We start from the raw sequence: 25,941 nt of genomic DNA on the forward strand, positions 1-25,941 counted from the left end.
GGAATGCAAGGAATTTAAATGCAGAAATGATATGGAGGGAAACAAAGATACTGAGGAGATCAAATTGGAGAAAATGGAACAGGGAAGATAAAATACAAACAGAAGCATCAGAAGGAGTGATGATATGACAGTCTTGGGAGGGCATAAATCAAAAGTATGGAATTAAGGTCCCAAATGAAGTAAAAACAGAAGAAGCAGTTTAAAACAGTCCTGCAAAATATCGCTCTTCTAGATTCACTCACTTTGCTTTTACCTCAGTCTTACCTCTTTGTAACTGTTCTTCACTTCATCTTGCCTTATATCAATTGATGCTGATGACAAACTTGAGACAGATGATCCTCTGCTGAATGTTTCTGTTGATCGCTGAGGAGATCTAAGTGGTGACTTAAAGTTGGCAAAAATAAAAAAACAGAAAAACTTACGTCATCAGCTTAAGCAGGTTAAATTTAAGTACAAATAAAAAAGTTTAGCAATTTGCATTGGTTGTTACCTCAGAAGCACTCTGCCCCCGTTCAAAGGTTAGATAGTTTAATTCCATCAGTGACAAAATCTGCATAAAAATATTAATAAAGAAAACCAATGTAACTCCACTGACTGGAACATAAATTAGCTGACAACCTAATATTAGTAACAGATTACAACTGAGAAGATTAAAACTACCAGTTCACAAATTTATGTTCTGTACTACCAAAACATTACATTTGTGCTATTAGATTTAAAACATGACCATTCTACCTCAAAGGCAAACATACATTTTAACTTTAATAGTACTAAAGTGCAAAATCTTAGCAACAGGTAAGCAGCCAGACTCCTGTGGAACTGCATCAGAGAGAAATCAAGCTGGAAGATAAACAACAGTACCTTGGAATTCAATGCACACTGTAGCGAAGTCTCTTTCATTCGGTTTTGAGTATTTGGATTTGCCCCATTTTGCAAAAGCACTTCTATGATCCCTTGATAGCCCCAGCGAGCAGCTATATGGAGAGGGGTATCTCCCTTTTCATTTCCAATATCTAGTCTACAGGAATGCACATCATAGTAGACTAAAGCTTTGACACACTGGAAAGAAAAGGAAAGCCGTCAATAAATTATTGTATAGTCTCCAATTCAAATAACATGTACAATCCTAAATGGGTTGTTTTCATTCCTACTCGTATACCCCCTGCCTAAAAGACAGGCTTTTATAATTCAGTGCCATTAAACAAAGAGTTAAAATCAAATAACTAAACACAGTATTATATTTAATGTGAATGTATAATTAAAATAATTATGAACTACTGAATAAAGTCTTAATTTACAGCATTAAACAGTCACCCTCCAATTTATTTACTTTTTTAAACATGGAAGTCTAGTGCAAACTGGCGTCACGGTTTAATTCCTTTCCATTTGTATGTCCACTTAGTTTGTTACAAAGCAACTACTTACATCCTCATGACCATAAGTGCAGGCTAAATGAAGCGGAGTATTTCCATTATTGTCCTGAACGTCAGTACTTGCCTTATAGTGCAATAAGAGAAGCTTAGAAGGAAAATAAAAGCAGACATCTATGTAACTAAAAAATTAATACAGAAACAATTGTTACATTGTATATTCCTTTAGGTTTCTAGTATGATGAAACACTTCATGAAAAACTGTCTCTCCTGCTCCAAATACTAAGAGTCCCTTTTGGCATTACAGCACTTTTTTTTTTTCCCTAACCCAAGAAACAAATAAAGCTGCTCGTTACATAGTCAGAGTTGTCACTGAAAAAATGAATCACCTCCAGCAGGAAACACTGCAATACATGTACCACACAATAATTTACCCCACATATTAACAGTCTATAGTGGAGAAGATAGAATTATTTAAGCCATTGTAACTCAGGAACCTCACATCTACAAAATTCAAGTACACAGCATACACAGTCTATCCTAAACACAATTTGAAGTAATTTAATTAATCCCAGTTACTGCGATGGCTCTTTTGTCCTAACCAAGAGCAGAAAGTGAACAGGTTTTACACTGATACTATGTATCAGAGATTTGTACTGATAAAATGGATTAATTCTCAGGCATTCACAGCTGTCAATTACTTGGTTATTATGAATGGCAGAAAACCTTTCAGTAAAGGAAAAAATAAAACATGCAAATAAAATGCTGAAAGAGCCTCAGTTCTGACACCACACACCCATCTAGTAAAACCTTCTCAGAAGACCTAAATGACAGTAACAGTAGAACAGCTTAGTAAGAGTCAGATATTTTTTATTTAGGTTAAGTACTTGTTTTTGTTTCTAATTAAGCCTTTTAGTGCTTACTGTAACATTTTGATATCCCTTCTGACAGGCAAGGTGAAGCGGAGTTGAACCGTGGTAATCTGTAGCATTGACAGTGGCTCCTTTGGCTACTAGTAAATCCACTAATGATGTTTGCCCTTGGAAAATATACAGAAGAGAGAAGTAAAGTTTTCAAAAGAACATTGCTACTTTTCATATTCAAACATGATAACCTCCATTTCTGTGTACTATCTTTCTACATACTATATATTCACTTCCTACTGAGTATTTTCTGTTGCAAATTACACATGGTCAAGACTCTGCAGAAGAACCACCAGCTAAAAGCAAGCTGGTTTGTATCTTATTTTCTTAAATAAAGTCATGTCACACAAAGTTTTCCCATGTTAGGGTTCAAGACAATAATATAAGAGTGAAGGTTGCTTAAAAAAGAGCCACAAAGAAAATTAATTCATCTTCTAAAAAAATAAAGGATCAGAGATAGAATGAACATTACAAGACAGGAGATGGTACAAGTCTACCATGTATAGCCAGCTACAGGAGAAAGAAAATATTAATTCCTCAATTTGCAAGTTCTTTAAAAACATGACTGATTTCAGATGAAATTTTAACTTTTTTCACAATGGAAGAAAGAACGTAGGCAAAAGTAAACTGCTGGCAAACAAGCAATAACCTGCCTATAAAAAACTGAGCTCAAAAGAAAATACAGCAGCTTCAGCATGGGCCAAGATATCAGTTCTCATAGCTAATAAGCCAAAAACACTTTAATGCAAAATTCACTGTATAGCGAAAGCTGGAAAAGATCTTAACAGGAAAAAGTGGAACATAAGAAGCAGAAAGCATTAGCATAGAAAAACAACGTGACTCACCACAGATAGCAGCTATATGAAGTGGCGTATATCCCCGGTCATCTCGGGAAAATGGAGTGATAATTGAAGGATCATTCAGTTTCCTGCACAACAAAGTGGTTTAGAAGCAGCTCAGTTATCTGTGCAGCAGGGGTAATGAAGAGATGAAGAGACAGAAACTGCCAAGCCTGACAAGAAACTGATGCTGGAACTCCTTATCCTTTAATTTTTCACACTGACAAATTATTCTATCCAGAGTTTTACATTTTTTGAGAGTGTTTTTGTTCACGACATGTAAGATTTGCTCAAGAGAAAAACATCCCACACCACACTTATCAAAGGATATGCAGCCTCCATCACAAAATTTGCCTGGATCTAAAGCATTCAGTACCCTCTTAATATTTCTTCTGCTTTCTCAAACAATGTGAACATATGCTCTCTATTATATCCTGAGGTACTACCAACATCCTCCGTAACTGAGAGCAGCATACTTTCTAACGTAAATCTTAGATTAACACTTCTACATAACTTTTCCTGTATTTGCAGAGATAAAAGGTGCTTACCCAGAAACTAGCTTCTCACATTTGTCACAGTAACAGAGTGGGTGACACATTTTTTGCACAGTGTCCTTATCACTGTCACCTTGACTTAGTAATCGCTCCACTTCCTCCTGATTACCTGAAGCAATATGCTACAAAAAGCCAAGAGAGGAAAGAGAATGAGGAACTGATATAAAAAGCCATCCTCACAAAACAATTAGAAAAAAAAAATTACTGAAGCACAAAACCAAAGAAACTGATCATAAAAGACACATACTCAACTGTTAGAAAGCAGAAATGAACAAAGTCACAGCACAAAACCCTTTAATGGGCATTCAGCATTAAAAATAATCTGTTCTTGGCTTACCTCACTTTCTATAAAAAAATTAAAACAATTAGACTTAGTCACAAAATTGAGCTCCCTCTGTGCAAAAACGTTTCTATAAAATTACTAAGTCTCTAGCCATAAGCTGCAAACATATAATTAGAAGCTCTGCTTTGTTTCCTTGGACAGGGAAAATTCTTTCAGAACGACAATTAGAGATAAGCACATAATATGAAGTAGCTATCAGGTGACTACATTTAAGTTATTTCAGCAATCTCTTTAATTTTAAGCACTAAAGGTAGTGAGACAAGCAATTACTAGCATTACATATATGCTTTAAATAGACTGATCAATGCCAACAGCAGGAGCATTTCATCGTTGTCCGAGTCCATATTTCTTAGGCACCAGAATCCATAAAGTCATATTAACTTGGTAACGTTTTGGCACAGAAACACAAACATACTTTTAACAACTACTAAAACATATTTTGCAGTACTAGTATAATTAACGCTGCATTATATTTCAGAAAATCACACAAAGGACAGTATACAAACATGAAATGAGTAAGTACATATATAGTTTTGCCAATAAAGTTACTCACCTTAAATAAGCAATCTATTGGAGTAGTAGACATCTGGGACAAAAAGTTCATTCTTTGTCTCAAAAGCAGCTTGTCACACAACCTGTCAGATTCCTGAAGATAAAATATATAGATCAATTACCAACACACTCATTTTCAAGTAAAAATTAAAAATTATGGTCAGTAAAAATTCAGATTTTCTAGAAAATTCATTAAGGCAGTCTCAAAATCAACACCTCTCTTGCAGAGCTGCCTAAAAAATCCTCTGTTGCTAGAAACATCTAAGGTCTACAGAGATAAAAGTTCAGATCTATACTTCACAGTAAGTTATCTATAAGCAGAACGTCTTTCTGTTGGTACAGTACTTAAAATGTTGAGATTTTAGAATGTAATGTAATCCAAGATCACAGTAGAAACTGAGCAGCTGCAACCTGGATGTGGAATTGTTCTATATTGCAATATTAAACCTTCTTCATAAAACACATGGTCTCTTCATAAACTCGCTAGTCAGTCAGCCTGCACAATCTTAACATATCCACATGGTCATTTGGTTGTACATTTCTACGATCATCCTCCCTAAGAGCAGAGCTAATTTAACTGACAGCTTTAAAAGCCTGAACTATTTGGGTAAGCACATTGTATTTGGCTATTTATGATATTTGTTTTGCTTTTTCTATAATAACAGATGAAAAACTGTTAGCTCAGATTTCACCTTATTATGAAGAAAAAAATGTTGGCTGATGCAAAATTATTTTTATTGGTTTCGAATTTAGAGGCGACACAACCCAGTTTTTCAAACCTAGGCACTTCAGCTAAAGATACCCACATCTACCTTTTCAGAATGTGGAAGTACATGACCATTGATCTCCTTGGATAAATTCTTCAGTGTGATCAGGAATAACTTCCATAAAAAAATATTTGAACAAAATTTTTATTAGCTATTAAAAATGTTAAAGCTTTAATACAGATATTAGTTCCTGAAACCGCTCATCAGAATTTCATTAGCTGCTTGCATGCTTTGCATTTTATAGAGAATCTCAAAAAGCAGCAAAAACTTAGCACAGCTTTAATACTGTCCCTTTCACAGTGTGTTTTACATGAAAAGTGTTCAAAACGTGGAAAAACACAAGGAGCCGCTTAAGACAGTAATCCTGATGTGGAGAGATAAGACTGTCATTTTATTACACAAGTCAAGAAGTCCATCACAGGTGAAACTACATATCTTAAAAATAAGAAGGTGAAAAAAGGAGTGGCATAAGAATCAGGAATTGGTTGAAATACTAAAATAAGGCCTTCAAAGACAAAATTGCTTGTAACAGCTTAACTTCCACTCCAGGAATTAAAATAAAGATTTGTTTAGAGTGTGACTTTATCAGGTATAATAGTTGTACCCAAAGAGGTGCATCTATACAGCAACCTATTGAAAATAACTTTCACAGACAAGTTACAGCTTGTGAAAACTCTCTTCCTTTTCACCCCGCTCTCTGAACCTTATCAACCTCAGCTTGTGTTAGAGACTTCCAGACTTCCTTCCCTGCCCTCCTACATGCACTTCTTCAGTTCCAAATTCATGGCCGCCTACAGCTCTTTCCATACAAGAATCTAAATGCTACCTATTTTCTTGAGTCTGGCTTTCACCAAGTCCCTTTTTCATACCCACCTTCAACTCTCTAAATTAGGTCTTACTATGTATTAGCTGTGCATAGGAACTTAACAAGGTTCCAATACTTATTAGACTGGAATCCCATTAAATAAGTTTGACAAGCACCAGAAAATGAAATGTAGTCCTCCATGCCATCAGTTGCATGTTTATCTCCTCCTCTTGACCCACACTGAAAATGCCTCCCCAAGACTTGTATCATCTTGAATGAAGGGACTGGGTAAGTATTTCTTAAGTACAATTTTCTTGTTGACATGAAGATGATATACCATTATCCCACAGAGTACATTAGCTCCCTGCTGAGTTTTCCTTCTGTAGACTGTTTCATTAGGGATCGGACAAGAACATTAGTCAGCCACCAGAAACACCATCTGAAGCCAACTATAAAATTAAACATAGCCACATGAGGAGCTGTAACAAAGGCCCAGGGCATAGCAATGTTCTTGCTCAGCTAGAGCCCAAAACCCTTTGAGCACAATCTGGAGATGGAAGCCTTGGGACATCAATCTGACAACTGCTGAAGCAGAAAGCAGATCTCTCTTACCACTGTGTAAAGGAAATACCTAAACTGCTAGGTTTCCGAAGGGAAAGCAAACCTGTCAGATGTTCCTGCTATGTTCATCCATCTCCTTACTCCCCTTTTTAAATTCCCATGGTGGGGCTATCCACTACAACAAAGAGGTAGAAACTACGTGTGCCACCTTTCCTTTCTACCTGCAGTAGGGAAAACAGTCTTTCCTCTTAATCTGTGCTTGAGACCAAGGGGTGACTCATTTCCTTGTCTTCAAGGCTCTCCTTTCCCCCACCCCATCTAGTCTTCAAGCCATGCTGACTGCTGTGAAAGGAGGTGTAGAGAGTTCCTGTTGCTTGCTCATATACACATAAGTGGAAAGTCAGAAAGTGAGGAACTAGCAGTCCAGGCAGGGAGCTGATCCAGCTGAGGTATGGAGGAAAGCTTGCTCTTCTGAACACTGTATACTGATGCAGACACTGACGTAGCATAGGACTTCCTTCACACAGGCTTTGAGATGTAGCTCATCTTTCAAGACAAACATCTCCCAGATAAATAAGTACAGTATCTTATTGGCAGTGACATTTACCAGGAAGTTATAATCAGAGGGCAATTCCAGTTCGTTTAAAAAAAAACTAAGCTTAGTTTTGTAAGGAGGGATAGGAGCAGGCACTTCATCAGAAACAGTTTTTATTCTTTCAACTTGCTGACATTTTTGCAGAAGATAATTCTACTTTGGCTCCAGTTCTCCTTCCAGACCATTAGCACTATTTGTGTATTAATTATTAATGATAGCCAAGTGACTGCAGGAAGCAAAATTGACTGGCAAGTTGTTTTCCTTTTATCTAACATTTTTATTCTTTTTTCCTTAACAATTTGAAACAACATTGCAAACAAATACCACAGTTTCTTTACACATAAAAAGGAAGAGTACTTTTTTTTGAGTGCACAAAACAAATACATGCATGACAAATTCATGGACAGAATAACAAAAAACCAAAAATAGCAAGAAGTCTAAAATGACAGTTAAATGTTTAAGATTATGCCCCAGACTGTCCCATTCCAAGCCCTGCATACTGAGCTGTTAGTCTGGCTCCTGCAATTACATTCCAGTACTCTGCAGTCGGACAGACTGAGACATATCAAATTCATTCTGGTTCTAAGTTGCTACTTCTGATTTCTACAACAGCACATGAAAAAGTAGTTTTGCAACAGTAGACTTATTTTTATTTTCTTTTAAGCAGAAGAAGCAAGATTGGGTATCTTCAATAAGCTAGAAAGTTTTCAGAGCACGGAAGTCACATCAATATCATTCTTGATCAGCCCAAAGGGATTAGACCTGACTGACAGAAGGTCTAGCTGCAATGCATCCACAAACCGCCAGTTCCTGCTGTGTTAGAAATCCTGACAAATTTGACCTTCGAGCACCACCTAATATAATACAGTCCTGCACTCCCACTAAGTTATCAACTTTGTGTAACAGAGTTAAGTGCACTGCAAACATTTTTTTTTCCCCTCTCTCAAGCATTTGGGACAGCAGTGTAATGTAAGATTATCCAGGAAATCTTCATTCTGCTAGCCAAGCTTTTTAAAACTCCAAGAAAAATGTGCTTAAGTTCAAGCTATGCCTACTATGACGTACTGCATTGCTTTCACAACCACAACAGAATGAAGACAGAGAAGGTATTAAAAACTTTCTTAAAAATTCAGCTCTTGAAAAAAGGGATGCCTTTTCCTAGTCATATGAAGAGACAAATTCCCTTCATATTTAACTACTTCTGAAAGTGTACAGTGAACAAGTGTTGCTACAGGACTGGGACTTCATTTTAATATTTTAGCTTCTGCTTCAGGTATAGTTGCCTCCTAACCTTTTAAGTGTGAAAAACAAATTCGTTAAGCTGTTTGCTTCTTCTGATTGGATTTACCCCCACAGTGGTACATAGTCCTACAAGCTTATCAAAATCACATTTGACAGACATTAAGAGTAGCTTACTGTTGATCTGTCAGAGAGGTTGCCTTGTCGTATGTATTCTATTGCAGCCTCAATTGAGGTTAGACAGTATCCCAATTCATCCTTCACCGAACTGCAAAGCCTGAAGTTCTTGATGTAACTCAAGTTGGCCATCCTGAAATAAAGTTAAAACCATGAACCATTAAAGATAAGATGACACTAGCATGACGTACCTTAATATCACAGCTCATTTCAGATAATCCAGGCAGATACTAAATGTGAGTTACAAAAAAGCTTCTAGAAAGACTGTTAGGCTGGTAATATCATAGCTGTTTCAAGCTTTGATAAGGATCATAACACTTTTTATTGCACAATGAAGAACAGAAGTTAAAAACTAGATATAACCAATATGAAGGCTAAGGTAAGGACAATGGTAAGAAATAACATGTCACAAGTTTCAAGCATGTTAATATTTCAAACATCATAAGTACAATGGTAAATTAATAACTAAAAATTAAAGGAAAATGCTAACATCTGAGATATGAGATACACTAACACTACAGATTGGATATAGCTGAAAGGTTTATACATACCTTTCCCAATAGTTGAAATAAATGTAAGAGCATATGCTAGCAAGCAATTAAGCATTCAAATAGTATTTCTCCATATCAAGTATATAAGCATCTAGAAGCTGCATGAAGTCTTGCAGTTCCAATGCAGATGTGGATGAACCAGTGCAAAGGCCATACTGGACATGCAGATCCAGTAAATGGAAGATCCCCCCATTACAACTGTTTTCCAGACTTGGAATCAAAACAGACACAACACTTTAATTCCCAATAAGTCCTGAATTCTGTCACAGTTAATACATCTTTGCTGTTTATCTGACTAGTTTCCTGCATCACATCACCCCTCTTACACTTTGGGTAGGCTATTACTAAAGGTCCAGAAACGTTTGACCCCACAGCACCATTACATACAAGATGATGGAGCTTTGTATAGCCAAAGAAGTTACATACCAGTTTGGGATTTCTGTTTTTACAAGTAAATACAGCAAAACAGAGAGAAGATCATCTGCACACATGGTTTCCATGTTAACTAAAAGAAAAAAATTACATCTGATATTAGTAATCTCACAGTTCAAACAAAAACTGATGCCTATAAATGGAGCTCTGCCTCCTAAGACTAATGGTCAGCTCTCCCCAACTGACCAGTAACCAATGCAACCTTTCCAAAGAATGTTCTCAGTATCTCTCCAAGAATAGGCTACCAAGAGCCAAAACCAAATATAGCTACAATATTTAATCAGCATTCCCTCCTTCTTCACTGGAGAAGTCAGAACACTGGCTTGAAGGTGAGCACTGCCTGTTGACATGTTTTTCCTTATCCCAAGGGCCCTCCTGGAGAAAGGAAGTGATGCTGTGAAGAAAGCAATATTTTAGCGTACTACTCCGTTTGCCTACTGGAAGTATCTTCTCTTTCCAGGCTCCATAAGAATCAGACCATCAGGTCTGTACTTTATTATCAGAATCAACAGTGGCACCCTTAATGTAGCATACTAAAGGTTTGCCAGACCCTCCCCCTCCCCAGCACTGCATTTTGGGTGATACACCTCTAGACTTTTGATTTCAAAATTATCATGGAGCCAACAGTGATCTTCAGTGTTTTAAATGGATGGCACTTTTTTCCTACCTGAGGAAGTCCTAGATCACATAAGCTTGTCACATGGTCTAGCTAAAATATACGGTTAATCAAGTACCTCAGCTCACTCTTATGTACAGTGTTGAAGTGCTTATCTTGCAATGATTTTGATTTAGATATCTGCAGATCTCAACGTAACTGTTGAACCCACAAGACTAATTCAAACAGGTGTTTACATACTACAGTGCATAGTTGTTAAGAAAAATAAAGCTCCGAGATTAGTTTTTAATTCACTATTTACTGACCTCTTTGGCTAGGAGACTGCATAATAATTTGTACCACTTTTCGTAGACAAAGTAGCTTCTGTTGAGGGGAAGTACATTTGTTCAGCTGACTCAGTTCCCGCTTTGCACGTGGTATATTAAAACTATGAAATAATTTGAAAGAAATTGTCAGCATACATCATAGATCCTGTGCAGGATGTCCAAAATCCAACTTATTCAGAGCTGAAATGAAGAATGGTATTAACACATTTCTATCTCTGCCCTACACTTGCATTTCTGTGCCTTGTAGATTGAATGGGAGGCATAAAAGCACAAAAACAAAGACGTTCAATGAAACAACTGCCTTAAAATAACACAATTTTTCTACCTCAAAGGAGTGAAGCGCAACAAAAGTTTACTATTGTCTGAAGGATAACTTTTTGGCCTGCCTGAAACCTATTTGAGACAGGATCTCAGTATCTGCTCAAAAACCACCACTCACCTGAACTCAGGCTTTATTCCAATGTCTTTTTGCTGGAGGTCTTGAAGGCTTCTTGTGATTTTGTTAAAAGCAGCATCCTAATCAACAGAAAGGCAACAAGTTTTTAAAATGCACTGAATTAATGTAATTAATCTTCAGCAATCAAACTTACCTCACTTGCCTCAATAGTCCCCACATATTTAAAGACCAGATCGTAAATAGCATGGTGGATATACATCTGTCGGAAAAAAAACACAGTAGCTTAGACATGAAAGGGACAGTTAAAATTGCTTGCCAATTATTTCCCTTTATTTCAGAAGCTTACTTCAACTGCTTGTTTAATCAGATTCATCTGTTCTTCTTGCTTTGCAAGCATCTTCTAAAAGAGGAAAAGCCACATAAACAGCAAGAGTTAAATGATTTATTGCTTAAGTAATGCTACACACTACGTATTTAGTTGTGTTTACCAAGTGTGAATCTCTCAGAAGATGCTGGAGACATTTGGTATAAAGTGCATTGACAGAATCCTAGGAGAGAAAAGAGAAAAGTAGATTTGGGTTAACAATATGAAGCAACAAAGCATAGAAGAGCAAAGAAAGGAGAGCTTCCTTGACTTGGAAGTATACAGTATCAACAAAAGTCTATAAAAGCAAGATCTTTACTTACCTACAAAAGTAAGATCTTTAGCTAGAACTGCATTTACATAACAGTCAAGATGCAATAATTCACAGTTACAAATTCTTTTTTCCCTTCCTACCTTCCTCTCTGGACTATTCTGACAGAAAATCTTAACAGGAAAAGATATCCAAAGCAGTCAAGTTAATTATATTTAGTAAATTAAGCAACAAGTAGCAAGATACTGACTATGTAGTGGCGGAGACTTTTCCGTTCATGTTCTTTAAACGTTCGGTAGAAAGATCCTATGTATTTATCAAATCTCTCACAGTGTCTTCCCAAGAATTCTCTAACATCTTCAGTATTTTTAAGAGAATAAAGGTTTGATGAAGCTGTAGATTCATCTAAAAATGAAACCCAAGAATTAATACATTGAATACATATGCACAGTAGAGTTCTTTCTGTTCCTAAATATCAAGCCAACTTGTGCGTAATGAAACATTAATTCAGCTTACTATGCTTTTAACTGAAGGTGTTGCTTTCAATTAAGAAAACCTATTGCAGTTCAGTAACCACACTTAGAGCCAACTCTCCTGCCTTTTATGTCAAGTATTCATTTGGAATAGCTAAAAACTGATTTTGCATGCTCCTTTACTCTAGGGTAATTTATTGCCACTCATAACTTGAGCATGAGACATGTATGAAATTTAAGAAAAACATATTACAGTACTGACAATGCCCATGCAGGAAGACAGTGCATTCTAAACAAGCTGTAAGAAAAAACCCAACGCCCACATTCTGAATTTTTATATAGCCTATTCACATAGCCTATGATTATAGGCAGCCTTTTTTTCCCTGAATGAGAGGGCAATATTGCTCCATGTAAACACTGAACCAAATCCACTTTCCTTCTAAATAATACAGTTTGATCCCTATTTCAAATTCATATACATATACACATATAGCTTTTCCAAGAAAATTTCTCTAGGTAAGCCCTCCATCTGCACTCAAAGGGCAATTAATAACAGGCTTAGATCTTGTTCATTTCAAATCACTTAGAAATTACAAGTCACCTCACTTCTGAAAGGCTGCTGTACAGCTACACTAATAATAGCCAAAAACTGAAGAATAGACTTATGCATATATTCATATTTATAGTTTGAGCCTCTATGTATTTCAGCTATTTTATTTCCAGTGTAACTTCCACACTTCTCCTCGCAGTACTATTTTCACACTTGCCCAGTACCACCTTACTTCATCATTTGTTTAGATTCTTACTTATTTAGAAAGATGGGATGCCTTTAGTTCAGAAAAAGCATACATTTCAAGTAGCTTCAGTTACTTATTTGGTACAAAATTTCATAAGGAAATCTTGTTACATTCACAGCTTGAGTAGCAGCCTTGGTAAGAGTATTCTAGCCTCATCAAGAGGCTTTTTCAATATTAGGAAAAAAGGAATACATTCAATTTAATGAGAGAGATGACCTCCAAATGAGCTGCTACATAGCTATGCTACGCAACCTCTAAACACTAATGAAGTGACTATGAAAGAATTTACCTCAATCCAATTTTGTGCATTCACTTTGCATCCAAAGACAAATATCATTTTTAAGAGATTAAATTCTACCTTTAAACAGCCAATACTAAACTGAGCATTGCTAAAAAAACAAAATTGAAGCTGTATCAAGTACTCCACGATTTTTTGCTGTGGAGACCGGGACACATGCCCTACAAAATTCAAGTTTGGCTGGCACCAACTTAATGCTTTTCCAGCCACATACTAACATCCACACCAGCATATCAGTAAATGCTGGGAGCTTTCAGTCAACTCAGCACTTTACTGAATGAATCAAGTACATTAAACAAGGATATTAAGTTGTTCGCTGTGCAAACAAGACCAACTGTTATCACCACAATACCTACTTGAGTTTTCTGTTTTTTCCAATGGATGAGCTATGCACAAAATACTAAAGCTCTCTTCTTTTTCATTGTAAAATGTTTCCTCAAAAAGAACAGGTACTGAGAGATGATAATTAAAACCAGTTCCTAAGATGACAAGGTTTCCTTGTATGAAGATCTCCTGAAAAAAAAGTGTAAAGTTTCTAAAGAACACAATTACTCTTACTTCTGCATTGCATAGTTTTATCTCCAGGGAACTAAGAATCTTACAACATGGAAAAGTCACAGACTCCCGATTTTTCAAATTCTCATGCTGTGTAGACTGAAACAGGGATTCCTGCAGTTCACAACAGCTAGCTAAATCATGCTTGTACTCACTTTCCTTACAAGCCTCCTACTAAAGAAGGTTTCAGATATCCTCCAAACCAAGTAACTATTTGCGGATTTTAAAGCGCTTTTAGCAGTAAGGGAACTGAAAAAAATGCAATTTATATTTGCTGTCTAGACTTCAGCTTTAGTAAGACACCAGCCATCTTGTCTATGTTTCTCATGCTCAGCTTTATCTCCTAAAGAATTCCAATGTGAACATCCACAGTAGGAAGACCTAGAGGACTGCCTACAAACAGGTGCAAAATCTCCAACTGTGTTGCAAAAATGGCAAGCAGAAAAAAAATTTCATCTGAAACTTATACAGTGTTATCATTGGTTATAATGGCTTCGCAATAAAGTTTCTAAATCAGGCCTCAAATACTACTCAGTACTATCTTAATTGTCTTAAACCTTAGTGAAGTTGCTTCTGCACACAGTACAGGCAGCAGGAAAGCTAAAGATGCAATTAACTAAGTGAAAATGGCCCTTCCGCCACACACGGTTCCTAACAGTCAAAAATGCAGAAACCCATTTTATTCAGTCAAAAATTCCATAACTAAAAAACACAGACAAGCTTGGCAAAGTTGCTTCATCAAAGTAGCAAATTGAAAATCAGAGTCAGAACCATCTAAATAGGACAACCATTCTTGAGTCCATGTCAAAACAGAGCTTTCACTAGAAAGCAGTACATCCCTGAGAACACTGTCTTATACAGGTGACATTCGTTTTGCCACTTAGTGCTAACTCTTCGCTAGCTCCAGTAACCACCATTAGTTCAGTTAGTCACCAGTTGCAGTGAATCATTTACCAGTGTCCTCAAGATACCAAAACAGAAATACCTTTCCATTTGCGGTCTGAAAATTTTCCTCTAGCGGCTTCAGTACATAAGATTCAAACTGGCAGGTGGAAAGACTGTTGCTTGAAAGGCTTCCTTTGCATGGAACTAATACCTAAAATAGAGTTAGATCACAATTTGGAGATAAATACAATAAATCACCAGTTAAATTGATTGCTTTTACCTTTTATACAACAACAGATTGGTAGATAGAGACAAATTCTTAACTAATAAGCAAGACTCATTTTAACATCTGTATACACTATGCTAACCTAATTTTCAATTTGCATTGAGGTCAAGCAGCTCAAACTCCTACTGTCAGACCAAAAGGAATCTTGAATTTCCTCTTTTATGTTATTCTCCATTCAGACTATACTTTCTTGGAGTAGTTTCATTCATTTGGAGTAAAGCAGTGGATCAGCGCTTACAAGTTCCAAAATACTACGCAGTGAAGAAAAATTATGAAGTGTGAGATCTCATTCCTTTCAATACCAGGAACCCTGCACACACTGAAAAGAAATACATTTCATTGTCAAGAAGGGTGAAGTAAATGTTTATTTCAGTATTCAGAAGCTTTCAGAAATGGTATCTTCAAATTGTTTCTGCTCTTAAAATGAGAGCCTTCCTCCTTCAGAAGCAACAGTATAGCTCACAATACAAATACTTTTATCCTGGAAATGGAGAGTCATGCCATTATCAGCTCCAGAACCACCAGTATGAGAGGTCAGACTCAAGAACAGAAAGATGATTTTGAATGTTAATGCCACACCTGGGGTTCCGCAAATATTTGACAGATTTTGGTCTTTACAAGCAAAGTGTTCAATTGTTTATTGTTCAGGTTCTCCAATAATTCTGATACTATACAAATAATTACTGAACTTGAATATACAGTTATTTCGTTACAGATATGCTTGCTATTCCACATAAAATCACTGAGGTAACCATACATACTAAAAGCTAGCAAGTTCATGCAAGCCTGAAGTACAGTTAATGCAAAGAATTAAGGATAAGATTAAGGTAAAGATGTCAAGGATATTAGGTGTTAGAATACAGATAGGATTGGGAGAAATGCTAAAATCTGTTCATTAATCATATCACTACCTTAAAGTAACAGAAAGAGCCCTGTCCAATTAAGGTTTAATTTTATAATCTGATAGGAATAAGATGAGTTTAATGGAGTCTCCACACAATTTTAGATCAAGATTTACCACAAAATACTCAGATTACAAGTATTAAAGGATTGCAGATTTTTATTTCAGCTCAGTTTAATGGCTTTGATTTGCTATATAATATGTTGTCAGATATGAGTGATTGTCTGTCCACCAGAGGTCAATTCTAATTTAAATTAGAAGTGCAAGAATATACAACTAGTTCTAATCAAAGAAAGTAAGTTTCCTGTGAAGGTGAGAAGCAGTATTCCCATCTGTTACTACCATGTCATTACCAAGAGGTCCATGTTAGTAGGTAGAATGTTTTGCAAGCTTGTACTGATCATCATGAGTCTTAGGAAGCATGGAATTTAAACAAAAACTTGCTGCTATTCAATAAGTTATTTTAAAATACACTTATTTATACTTACAATACCATGGAGTTCTGCAACTTTGCTGCAGAGATCAGGACATCGTTTCTGAATGGCCAAATAAAAGGGATTTTTCAAGAGGTCTTCATCATACATAGCCATATGGACTTCAGATATTCCAAGGAGATTTTCTACAAAACATATGGAGAACGGTTAATGCATCATACGTGGTATCTGTGAACATATAATATTGCAAAACACCAAAGGGGCAGCGTCTAAAAAGAAGCAGCTTCAAGTTCTCCCACGTGAGCTGCCAATGCCATGCTTAACTAACAAGAAATTAAATAGTCACTCAAAAGTTATTCAGAAAGAACCATGTCCTCACATACAAAACAAAACAACACATTTCCTGATGCACAGTTATCGTCGCAAGGTCCCCTTTGCCCTTTCAAGGGCATGATCTGCAGGGATAGATACTAAGATCTACATTATAACTGCTCTGATACACAAGCTAAGGTTAACACAAACCAAAAAACAAGAATTAAAAGCTTCTTCACAGCAGATTCTACAACACTGTGGGACATTGATGCTTTCACAGTAAGCTCAAGTAAGCGATAATTACTGACACACACACACACACCAGTGAGGCACCCAGACAGTGTAACAGGAATCCTTGTGTAAGGTAATCCCCAACTTTCCAGGGAAAGTTTTAGGAAAGGTACAAGAAGCAGGTATGTATAACCAAGTCGTAATTAAAAAGGACACCAATGAAATCCAATATTTGTGGTAACCTCTACTTTCATAGAAAAGGTCTCAGTCATCTGAAGTCAGACTGAGACAACATTTAGCAAAAGTGAGCAGAAAATCTACTAGAGACAGAAACCCAACCACTAGACACAGGAGAGCTATCACAAGGTGCGTCACAGGGAAAAGAGGATTTCTAGAGGCACTAAACCCTGTTTACTTTTAATTCTCTAGACACAAGGACATGAAAAACCCTAATAGGACCCTTCTAGAAGAACTTCAGCATTATTTTATTCAGAAGAACAAAGGTTAACAGGTTTGCAAGGGCTTAATTAAGTAGTTTGTCTTATGTCTTTTCCCTTCATCCAGCTCCTCCAAGGAAACAAGAAACAGAAGTTTCATGATTTCCTCCTGCAATTTCAACTATATGTATCAGAAAAAGGTAAGAAGAGCAATAGAACTTTAATTTGAGCAAGCCATCCTTACACAACTAGCGTTTCCCTGCTTTCTTAAATGCTTAGCTTTTACTTAGCACATTACTTGCTCAGTGTGAGCTTCTGATGCTTACCATGTAGTGCTTGAACACTTAGCTACAGTAGTGCTGTACAGGTACCAAAAACACATCCTTCTCCACAGAGTGGCAAAGAGACATGAAACCACTGTGTTGCAGTATAATAGGATGGAAAAATATATTCCCGATTTGCACAGATTTTTAGACAGTCCTTCAGTTTCAGCTATGCTGTCAACTGATCTATTGTCTGTTACCTGATCTATGTGCAGTCTCGTCCTTCCTTATAATTAGGCACAAGAAGAACTCGAAACAAACAATCAATTAAGCCTGCAAGTCATTCCCACTATAAAGTTATCAGCAGTTACTTGCAGCCTGGATAACCTCAGCATGAGCCACTAAATTTTGGCAGTGGGAGGTAACTGTCTCCAGCAGAGTTTTTCCCCATGAACCTTCAGATGAAATGGTTCATTCACTTTCCAAAAAGGACAAAAATAAGATCTTCTATGAAAGGATATCAATTTGGCTGTCCCAGCACTAAGATGGGCCTTATCAAGCAGGACTAATTATCTATTAACTGCCTATGAACAACCAGGTAAGCAATAATTCCAGTAAGACCTTAAATCACTTAGAGCTTACAGTTCAAACATGATTTGGTGTCAACTTATTATACAGAAGGCAAATGCCATAGAGGGCTGTATGAATACAGGCAGCTTGCAAAATCATCAGACACAGCAAAGCTTATTTTGGAGTCTCCTTTTTGGGTGCTACACTTCAGGGAAGATGGATTTGACTGAAGAATCTTAAGTGAGAAAGCCAGAAAAGGAGGATGTAGAACACAGTGCAGTGATACTGGTTAAAGTAAAGAAACTACACAAGATAGGTAAGAAAATCCCCCAGATGTACCAAGGTCTCAGCAAGGGCATTTTGTTCCACATCTGTAGAAGTGGAAATAGGCTTCAGCTTAGATAAATAGAGTCAGGTTACAGATCAGGAACAACTTTAAAAAAAGAAGATAAACACATGTTTTAAATTGCTTGTCAAAGCTATCAAGTCTCCAATATTGTAAATCTTTAAGAACCTGTTAGACAAACCTCTACTAGAGGTGATATGGATCTAGTGAAGCTAGAAGGCTGGATTGTATGATCTCTCATGATACTTTCCAAAACAAGCTTTTATTAAAGTAGATGGCCCACCAAAGCACCTTCACCTGCCTCTTTATTTGGTGAATTCACATTCACTATCCAGTCAAGTGGTAGACGAGAATGCTGTGGCCCTCTACACAGTGTGCAAGAAGGTGTTAGGATGCCAGGTGCTGGGCAGTGGGGACATGAGCCAAGAGCACATTGACAGAAGAAGGCAACTAAGCATCAGACAGCAGAGACAAAAGTGCAGTGCACATGTATTTCCAATTGCTATATTGCCCATTTTCCCACTTAATGAATTTAAGTCCAAAGAATTATTTCCCGTAGTAGAAAAGGGGAGGAAGAACACATCCCACAGACCTATCTTCTCCAGAAACCTATATCTCACCAAAAAAGTGAGAAGTTCTGTCTAATAAGAAATTAAGAACAATATTTAATACCCTAGCAAAACAAATAGAAGGGGTGTACTAGAGGCAAGAAGCTCCCATAGAAAGCCTTAGCTTGTGAAACTTGCTATTTGACTGATGCAGCTCTTAAGTCATTGCCTGCAACTAAAAAAAAAAGATCAGGGTACTGTAAGAACTATTCCAGTTAACAGATCAACACGCAAAGTTTGAAACAACAATCTTCAGATCTGGTTCATGAGTTACCATAAACAACTAGTTTTAAAACACTTTGAGCCAGACATTGTTTACTACAGAACTACTGACGCAGCAATAATTCATGCTTGAGAGCTCCCAAAAGAAGTGACAACAATCTGCATTAATTCTAGCATTTTAGCAACTGAAATACAACTAATAAGGAAGCTTTAACTTTTAGTTCACAGCAGTGTTTGCCAGTCACCTTGAGCAGAAGCAGATTGTGAAGACTCTAAACTGCTAGCTGAGCACATGAAGCTGTAACCAAGTCCCTGCACAGCAGGAAGTAGCAACCAGTAGTCAAATGAGTACTGCTTTGAGACTGGATTCTGAATTTCCTTCTCTTTTCTCACACCTCTCTTAGCACTGCATCTGCTCACTGCTACATTAGTGGATGGCTACCATATCTGATTAGTGTGTGGGTATGCAAAAGAAGTGTTCATTAAATTAACTGAAACAGTTAAGTAACTACATTCACCCAGACAGAAATGGGGATGTATAGGGCATGCAGTATTAGTAACTACAACAAAGCCAAGTCCTTCACATTGCACTTCTGTATATCAAGTCTACAGAAACTGAAGAATACATTAAAGATGCCCCAAATTTTGGCTCAAGCATTTTTGAGATAAGTCAATTTCTTTCCATCTCAAAAGTTAAGTGCATCTGAACATAACAGCTAACACACTGCAGTAATTCTAGGCATGCATTAGAATATTCCATTGAGAATTCATTGGCAGAACACAACATCCAACTTTAATCTAATGGAACTGAAGTAGCAGGTGGTGGAATAATTCCTCTAGTTGCACCTTGGACAGCTTTAGATTTACTAACACTAGGAGAGCAGGAAAAAGCACAAAGTCATGTAAGCATTGAACAGTTCTGGTAACATGTAACTGAAAGCCCATTAAAAATTTTCATAAGCCATATTCACTAAGTTTATTAAATTCTATCATGCTAAGCTGTAAAGCAATACATTAGTACTACTTCCAAAACGTTTAAATGGAATCACTTAGCTGTGTGGCTTCACGCCTGTAACACAGAAATAGCTCTGATTGCTGGAAGAACAGAAGCCAGCTGATCAGAGAATCCAATAAGCATTATGTTACTCTTTACCAAAAAAACCCACAACATAATCATACCCTTAGAACAGCCAAGTCCTTTGTAGGTTAAGAACAGAGTGATAGTTCTAATGACACATCTCACACAAGGAACAGCTGAAGTGAAAAGCCATGCAGTGGAATCCAAGCATGCAACTTTTTTTTCCCAAAAGAGTGGAAACCAAGTCTTATGACCTTCAGTACTGAAAGCAATGAGCACGACTTAGCTATGAAAGTTTGCCACTGGGTTTTCCTTCAGAGATACTGAAATTAGGTGCTTTTAAACAGACCCACTGGTTTCCAGTTCCTTTTAAGAAACATTTTGAAATAGTCATTAAAGTAGATGCCACTGCTTTTACTTGACAGCTACATTATGTCCACATTCTACAAATTTTTATTCAGTTCTGAAGTACACCTCCTGAATATCCTGCTATACCACTGAAGACCTAATGAGACATACTACAGAGGAAATACCTTTCATAACAGCACAAGGATTCTGCATAGAAACACTTCATGTTAAGTAGTGAACAGCACAAGATTGACTTGTTCATTTCACACACTGACATCAATTTAATCTTCGCTTGCAGACAGTACAACAGTAACAGCCCCAGCTTAGTAAACCAATAACTGGAATATCACTTGCTGAAAAGCTCAAAAGAACAACAGAAGTCAGAACAACCAGTTACTTATTACTCAGCTACAAGTTGTTTATTTCAGAACAGCTAAACATTATGCTGAGACATTTGTGGTAAAGTTTCTAAGTGTATTTATCACATTAGCAAACTGCAGAGCTCTGCGGAAAGAAACCTAGATGAAACAATTGTTCCCTAGTTCCAAATGACTTTTTCAAACAGAGTGGGTTTCCCCCCCACAAGAAAAACAAATCAAAACTTTAGGAGCACCACCTGTCAGCAGCACAGCTGAATCTATGCATACCTTAAAGCACTCCGCAAACAGAAATTTAACAGTGGGACTTAACTAGTCTCAATCCAAATAGAACTAGTTAGCACTTTAACTACAGTTTTATTTGCAGTATCACCCTTCATATTTACACCACTTGAGGCTGAAAGTCACGGTTTGGACTTGAGACCTCAAATCAGCGTTTTCATCATGAAGCAAAAACTCCCTCCTCCAATGGACGAGCACTGAGCATCTGATGAACTATGCCTCTGAGACATGTTCCAATGTACCCTGCTCACCACGAGGGACAGATTAAAGAGGAAACTATTTCTACCCCTTACATTCACCTGCAGCTTATACTGATTTCTACTGAAGTATATCAGAGTATCACCTCTGAATTATCAGAGTATTGAGTAGTGAATTTCCATCAGTCAGCTCAAGGCTTCCTAGAAACCAGGGGAAAACTAAGTTATATCATCCCAGAATGAGAGCCTGACAGCGATGCAGCAGGTTCTGGGAAGGAGAGGTCAGTGCCATTCCAGGAAGATGTTCCTTTTTCCACAGCATCTCCCCTGCAGTCACATTTCTTCAGGTAAAGGGTACAGAGCTTTTTTTGCATGCGTCTTTTTTTTTTGGGGGGGGGAGGGGAGGGAGAGGGCTCTGCACAACCCTCTCCACACAAATCTCCTTCCTCTGTTTGGGGTCAGACATCTCCATCTCTCATCATTTCTCCTAGCACCACGCTGAGCCTTAGGGCATCACACAGTGCCTGGCAGCAGTAGGTGAGTGCCATGTAGGTGTGTTCTATCAATCCCTCACACTGCTTTCCACTATGAGCCCCTCCAAAAAAAAACTCTAAACCAGAACTCATTCTTAAAAAGAATGTTCAACCTTCCTAATTTAAGTGCATTCACACTACAGCTTGATGCTAAAACATTTGCATTCGTCTCAGACTTGAGGCCAAAGTACATAGTAGCCTGACTCTCACCAGCCACCTATTTCATCCCTCTGGTCAGCACACCATGAGCAGCTCACCCACCCACAGAATGCTGTCTGCTTTTACCCAGTCACCTCCCCTGACTTCAGCGATCACCACTCTTGGCATTAGCCAGGTACTTTGAACAAACTGCATTCCTAACAACCCAAGAGAGACTGGATTCCCAACTCCTGCAGATTTAAAAATATACTGAGTAGTTGCAAAATTTCTCACCCATGTTTGTTCTCTAGCTTACCAGTACTGAGGCTGCACTCAAGTCTCAAATTGGGAATCCTGAGCAATTCACAAGCAAATCATGGAGGAAGAGCGCAGAAATTGCTGACAATAGGACTACAAAGATTAAAAAGAACCTATTTAGAGAACAAACATTAACAGAAGGGACAAAAGCTCCCACCATCTGCGAGATGCATTTACACAAGGTCAACTCCACAGGCTTGCAGAGGTATCAGCATATGAATTTACAGAAGACTGACCACACAAAAACACACAAAAACTAAGGTGGTCAAGTACAAGGATAAACAGTATTTTCTTAAGCCAATTATAGTGACACTTCACCCACAGAGGCAAAACAGTTGTAGAACTCCCCAGCTTAGGCACTGGGCCCAAGCACTACAGATGGAGACACAAACGCTGTGTCCTGACTACAGAGTCACAGACCACTCCTGTTCATAGCAGACCACATAAGGGTCCTACTTAACGGATTTCATCTGCTTTCTGCACATCTCAATAGGAAAAGCAAGTTGCTGCAGGCCAACACTAGATGTATCTCATCAATGCTAGGAGCTTAAAATCTGCCCATTACTAGATTATCTGGTTATGGGAAGCACTGCTGAATTACGCTAGTTATCCCTTTTGGGGAGCAGAGGGAAGAGTGGAAGGAAGGCAGAAGCAGTTTCACAGGTGAAGTTCTTCCAATTTGTACAGCAAACGATTCCAAGTACTGCTGGCCTTTAACACCACACCAGGCACCATACATTGGCCCAAGGTAATTGAAAGCCACCTGACAGCAAGTCCACAACGGACTTACCAGACTGATGTTCCTCCATGATAGAAATGAAAATTCTCACTCTGGATCAACACTTCAAGACACTTTACAACAAAATGCTTCACAAAACACAAGCCAGGAGTTATCTGAACAAAGCTGCACCATGTTATCAGACACTCAGCCAGTTTTGTTCTCACTACATCCAATCCTTATGTTCTGTCCTCATCTCAGTGGCTTTCAACCATCTCAGGTCACAGCATTCTGATGCCTGTACTCATCCCAGAGGTGAGGCCATCAAGCAAGATTTACCAACCACTGAAACAAAACAGATTTGTATTTACCTAAAATACATTTACTTAAGTCTATCAAAACGATACAGGATTTAACAAGCACTAATGCTCAAGAAGCAGCAGAGTATTCTGCAGTTTTTAAGAGTAGTGGAATATGAAGAACATGGTCATAAAAACCTGTTGGAAGGAAGCTTTTCTACAGAACCAGCAAATACACTTCTGCTCCCACTCATTATGCTTCTTCCTAACTCCCTTGTAATTTCAGGGTCTGTTTTTTCATCAAAATTTTGGACTAAGTTTCCACTAGTCAACATCTTCTTTGAAAGTATTATCGCTATATGGATTTCATAGCAATATGTCTGATAAGCTGCAATCAAATTTTAAGAGTTTCTTAAACCTACCTGAATAGGATAATTGCATACAACTGAACTTAATTAGAGCTAATCTGCAGAACAGCCTTTCTTCCCACATGACACACCTGGAGTTGTATTTAGGCATTATTAGACAGATTGTAACTGCTGCCACCTTCAGATTTAAGCAGTCACATATTCCTGAAACAATATCCCTTCCCCTCCTCAGCTACTTTCGGATTTCAGAGAAACTGAGTTCCAGGATTCTGGCACACCACAAGGAATAGCAGCCTCAGTAAGGTGCAGCAGTCCTGCCACACATACACATGGATGTGTAATGTAGTTAGGATTAAGCTTAAGTCACACAAGACTCCAGATTGAAGCACAGAGCTAATCCTTCTACCATGTGACAATAATTAAGCAGTTACAAAACTTCACATACAAGGTCAGAAGCATCTCGTGCTTCTTCATTCCAGCAAGGAGCAGAGACTGATTCACTACCCTTTGCCTACTGCTGGCAGGGAGTTACTCAGTGGCTCCACAGTGACCCCACAGCGTGCTGCAGGACTTGGTAGCTGGTTTCTTCCATGGGTGCAGCAGAAGCCACACACGACTTGTGGCCTGGTACAACACAAAGGCACAACAAAAAGCAGTCAGGGGAGCAGAGGACCAAACTCCCCACACAACCAAATCACAGAAGAGGAACACAGCCTCGACATACTCCCCAGGCCAGGCACAGCCCCAGGAAGCTGGCTGTCCAGGGCCTGCCCAGCACAGCACCTTATCTCGCCTGTGGTGCACACTGTGCTGCCACGATAAGGGACAGGGTCACAGTCCCCTTCCTGGGGGATGTTTTCACTTCTCTTATGTTACTGCAGCAACAGCAAACCACACAGTTATCCACAAGCATTAAGATATATGTAGCGGTGTGTGTCATGACAAACAAGCTCTCCAGAAGCCCACCATGGAGAAACACGTATGTAACAGCACAGCCCAGCCAGCTACACAGTGCTCAGCATCAGTATTATCTGTTCTTCTGCAAGACACAGGCATGTGTACAAACACTTGTCACTGACCACATGGTATTTCAGAACGCACACAAGGGCAGCCACTGATGTATCATTTTTGATAGTAAGAAGCTTGTGTTTGCTACACCTTCTGATGTATGATTACTTAATTTCAGCTACCCACAGACATTAGGGGCCCCATACTCACACTTCCTAGGGGCCTTCTTAAATAACTCACAGAAAAGAGGGGAAAATATGCAAATTCTTCCCTCCAAGCAATGAGCTGAAGCATCTGTGACACTCTGATATACAGAAAGCGTGCATCATAGAGCCCGGTAGGAACCTGAGAGCACTCCTCTGGTATAAATAAAACACGTACCGGGGTGAGAGAAAGTTCAGCAGTGCATTAAGCGCTCCCGTCGCTGCGCAGCGGGTCTATCCGCAGGTGGCAGCGGGACCACGGGCCGGACGCCGCCAGAGCCGGGGCTGCCAGCGCGGCGGGGACCACAGCGCCGCACCCCAAGCTGGGCCGCCCCAGGCCCCACCGGCTCCGCGCCAGCCCCAGCGCGGGAGCAGGCCGCGGCCGGCACCTCCCTCTCGCGACGCGGCTCACAGGCCGCGGAACAGCCGCTCCGGCTGAGGAGGGGACGGGAGGGCACCGCCGGGACCGGCCCCGCGGAAAGCGACCAACGGGCTGCGGGAGGAAAGGAGAGAGAGAGGGAGGGAGAGAGCGAGCGCGCCCTCGCCCCGCCAACACCGCCCCCCCTAACCGCCCCGCGCCTCCCCCGAGCCCTACCGGGATCCAGGGCGGGCCGGCGCGGCGCCGCACGAAGCCAATGGCCGGGCAGCGGCGGGAAGCGAACGAGGAAGCGGACAGCCGCCGGGGGTCGGAGCCTGGGGGAGGGCGGAGCCTGCGAGGGCTTATAAGGCCGGCCCGGGCCGCGCCCGGAGGCCGGGGGCGCTCCCCGCTCGGCG

The 25,941-nt window shown here is 39.0% G+C and overlaps 1 protein-coding gene across 5 annotated transcripts in view; it reads right to left on the reverse strand.

The window, feature by feature from the left end:
* The window catches only part of ANKRD27 (ankyrin repeat domain 27), a 42,196-nt gene extending 16,266 nt beyond the window's left edge, over nt 1–25,930 (reverse strand). For 2 of the 5 annotated variants that reach the window (XR_002442144.1, XM_021408403.1), the window contains exons 1-20: nt 25,763–25,875; nt 16,366–16,496; nt 14,791–14,901; nt 13,607–13,763; nt 11,933–12,087; nt 11,536–11,595; nt 11,394–11,447; nt 11,241–11,306; nt 11,090–11,166; nt 10,630–10,751; nt 9,703–9,781; nt 8,726–8,858; nt 4,583–4,675; nt 3,681–3,808; nt 3,139–3,221; nt 2,294–2,409; nt 1,426–1,518; nt 862–1,059; nt 491–550; nt 265–384 (exon numbers count right to left, since the gene is read on the reverse strand). Coding sequence is in view for 3 of the 5 variants with exons in the window: in XM_021408403.1 (XP_021264078.1) it covers nt 265–384; nt 491–550; nt 862–1,059; nt 1,426–1,518; nt 2,294–2,409; nt 3,139–3,221; nt 3,681–3,808; nt 4,583–4,675; nt 8,726–8,858; nt 9,703–9,781; nt 10,630–10,751; nt 11,090–11,166; nt 11,241–11,306; nt 11,394–11,447; nt 11,536–11,595; nt 11,933–12,087; nt 13,607–13,763; nt 14,791–14,901; nt 16,366–16,467 (2,007 nt within the window). In the remaining 2 variants the exon portion in view is untranslated. Of the gene's footprint in view, nt 1–264; nt 385–490; nt 551–861; nt 1,060–1,425; nt 1,519–2,293; nt 2,410–3,138; nt 3,222–3,680; nt 3,809–4,582; nt 4,676–8,725; nt 8,859–9,702; nt 9,782–10,629; nt 10,752–11,089; nt 11,167–11,240; nt 11,307–11,393; nt 11,448–11,535; nt 11,596–11,932; nt 12,088–13,606; nt 13,764–14,790; nt 14,902–16,365; nt 16,497–25,345; nt 25,721–25,762 lie in introns of those variants that run through there. The other 3 variants (XR_002442143.1, XM_021408401.1, XM_021408402.1) reach the window with 3 other exon arrangements.

The sequence above is a fragment of the Numida meleagris genome, chromosome 10 (genome assembly GCF_002078875.1).
Source record: "Numida meleagris isolate 19003 breed g44 Domestic line chromosome 10, NumMel1.0, whole genome shotgun sequence".
In the NCBI taxonomy this organism is placed as follows: domain Eukaryota; kingdom Metazoa; phylum Chordata; class Aves; order Galliformes; family Numididae; genus Numida; species Numida meleagris.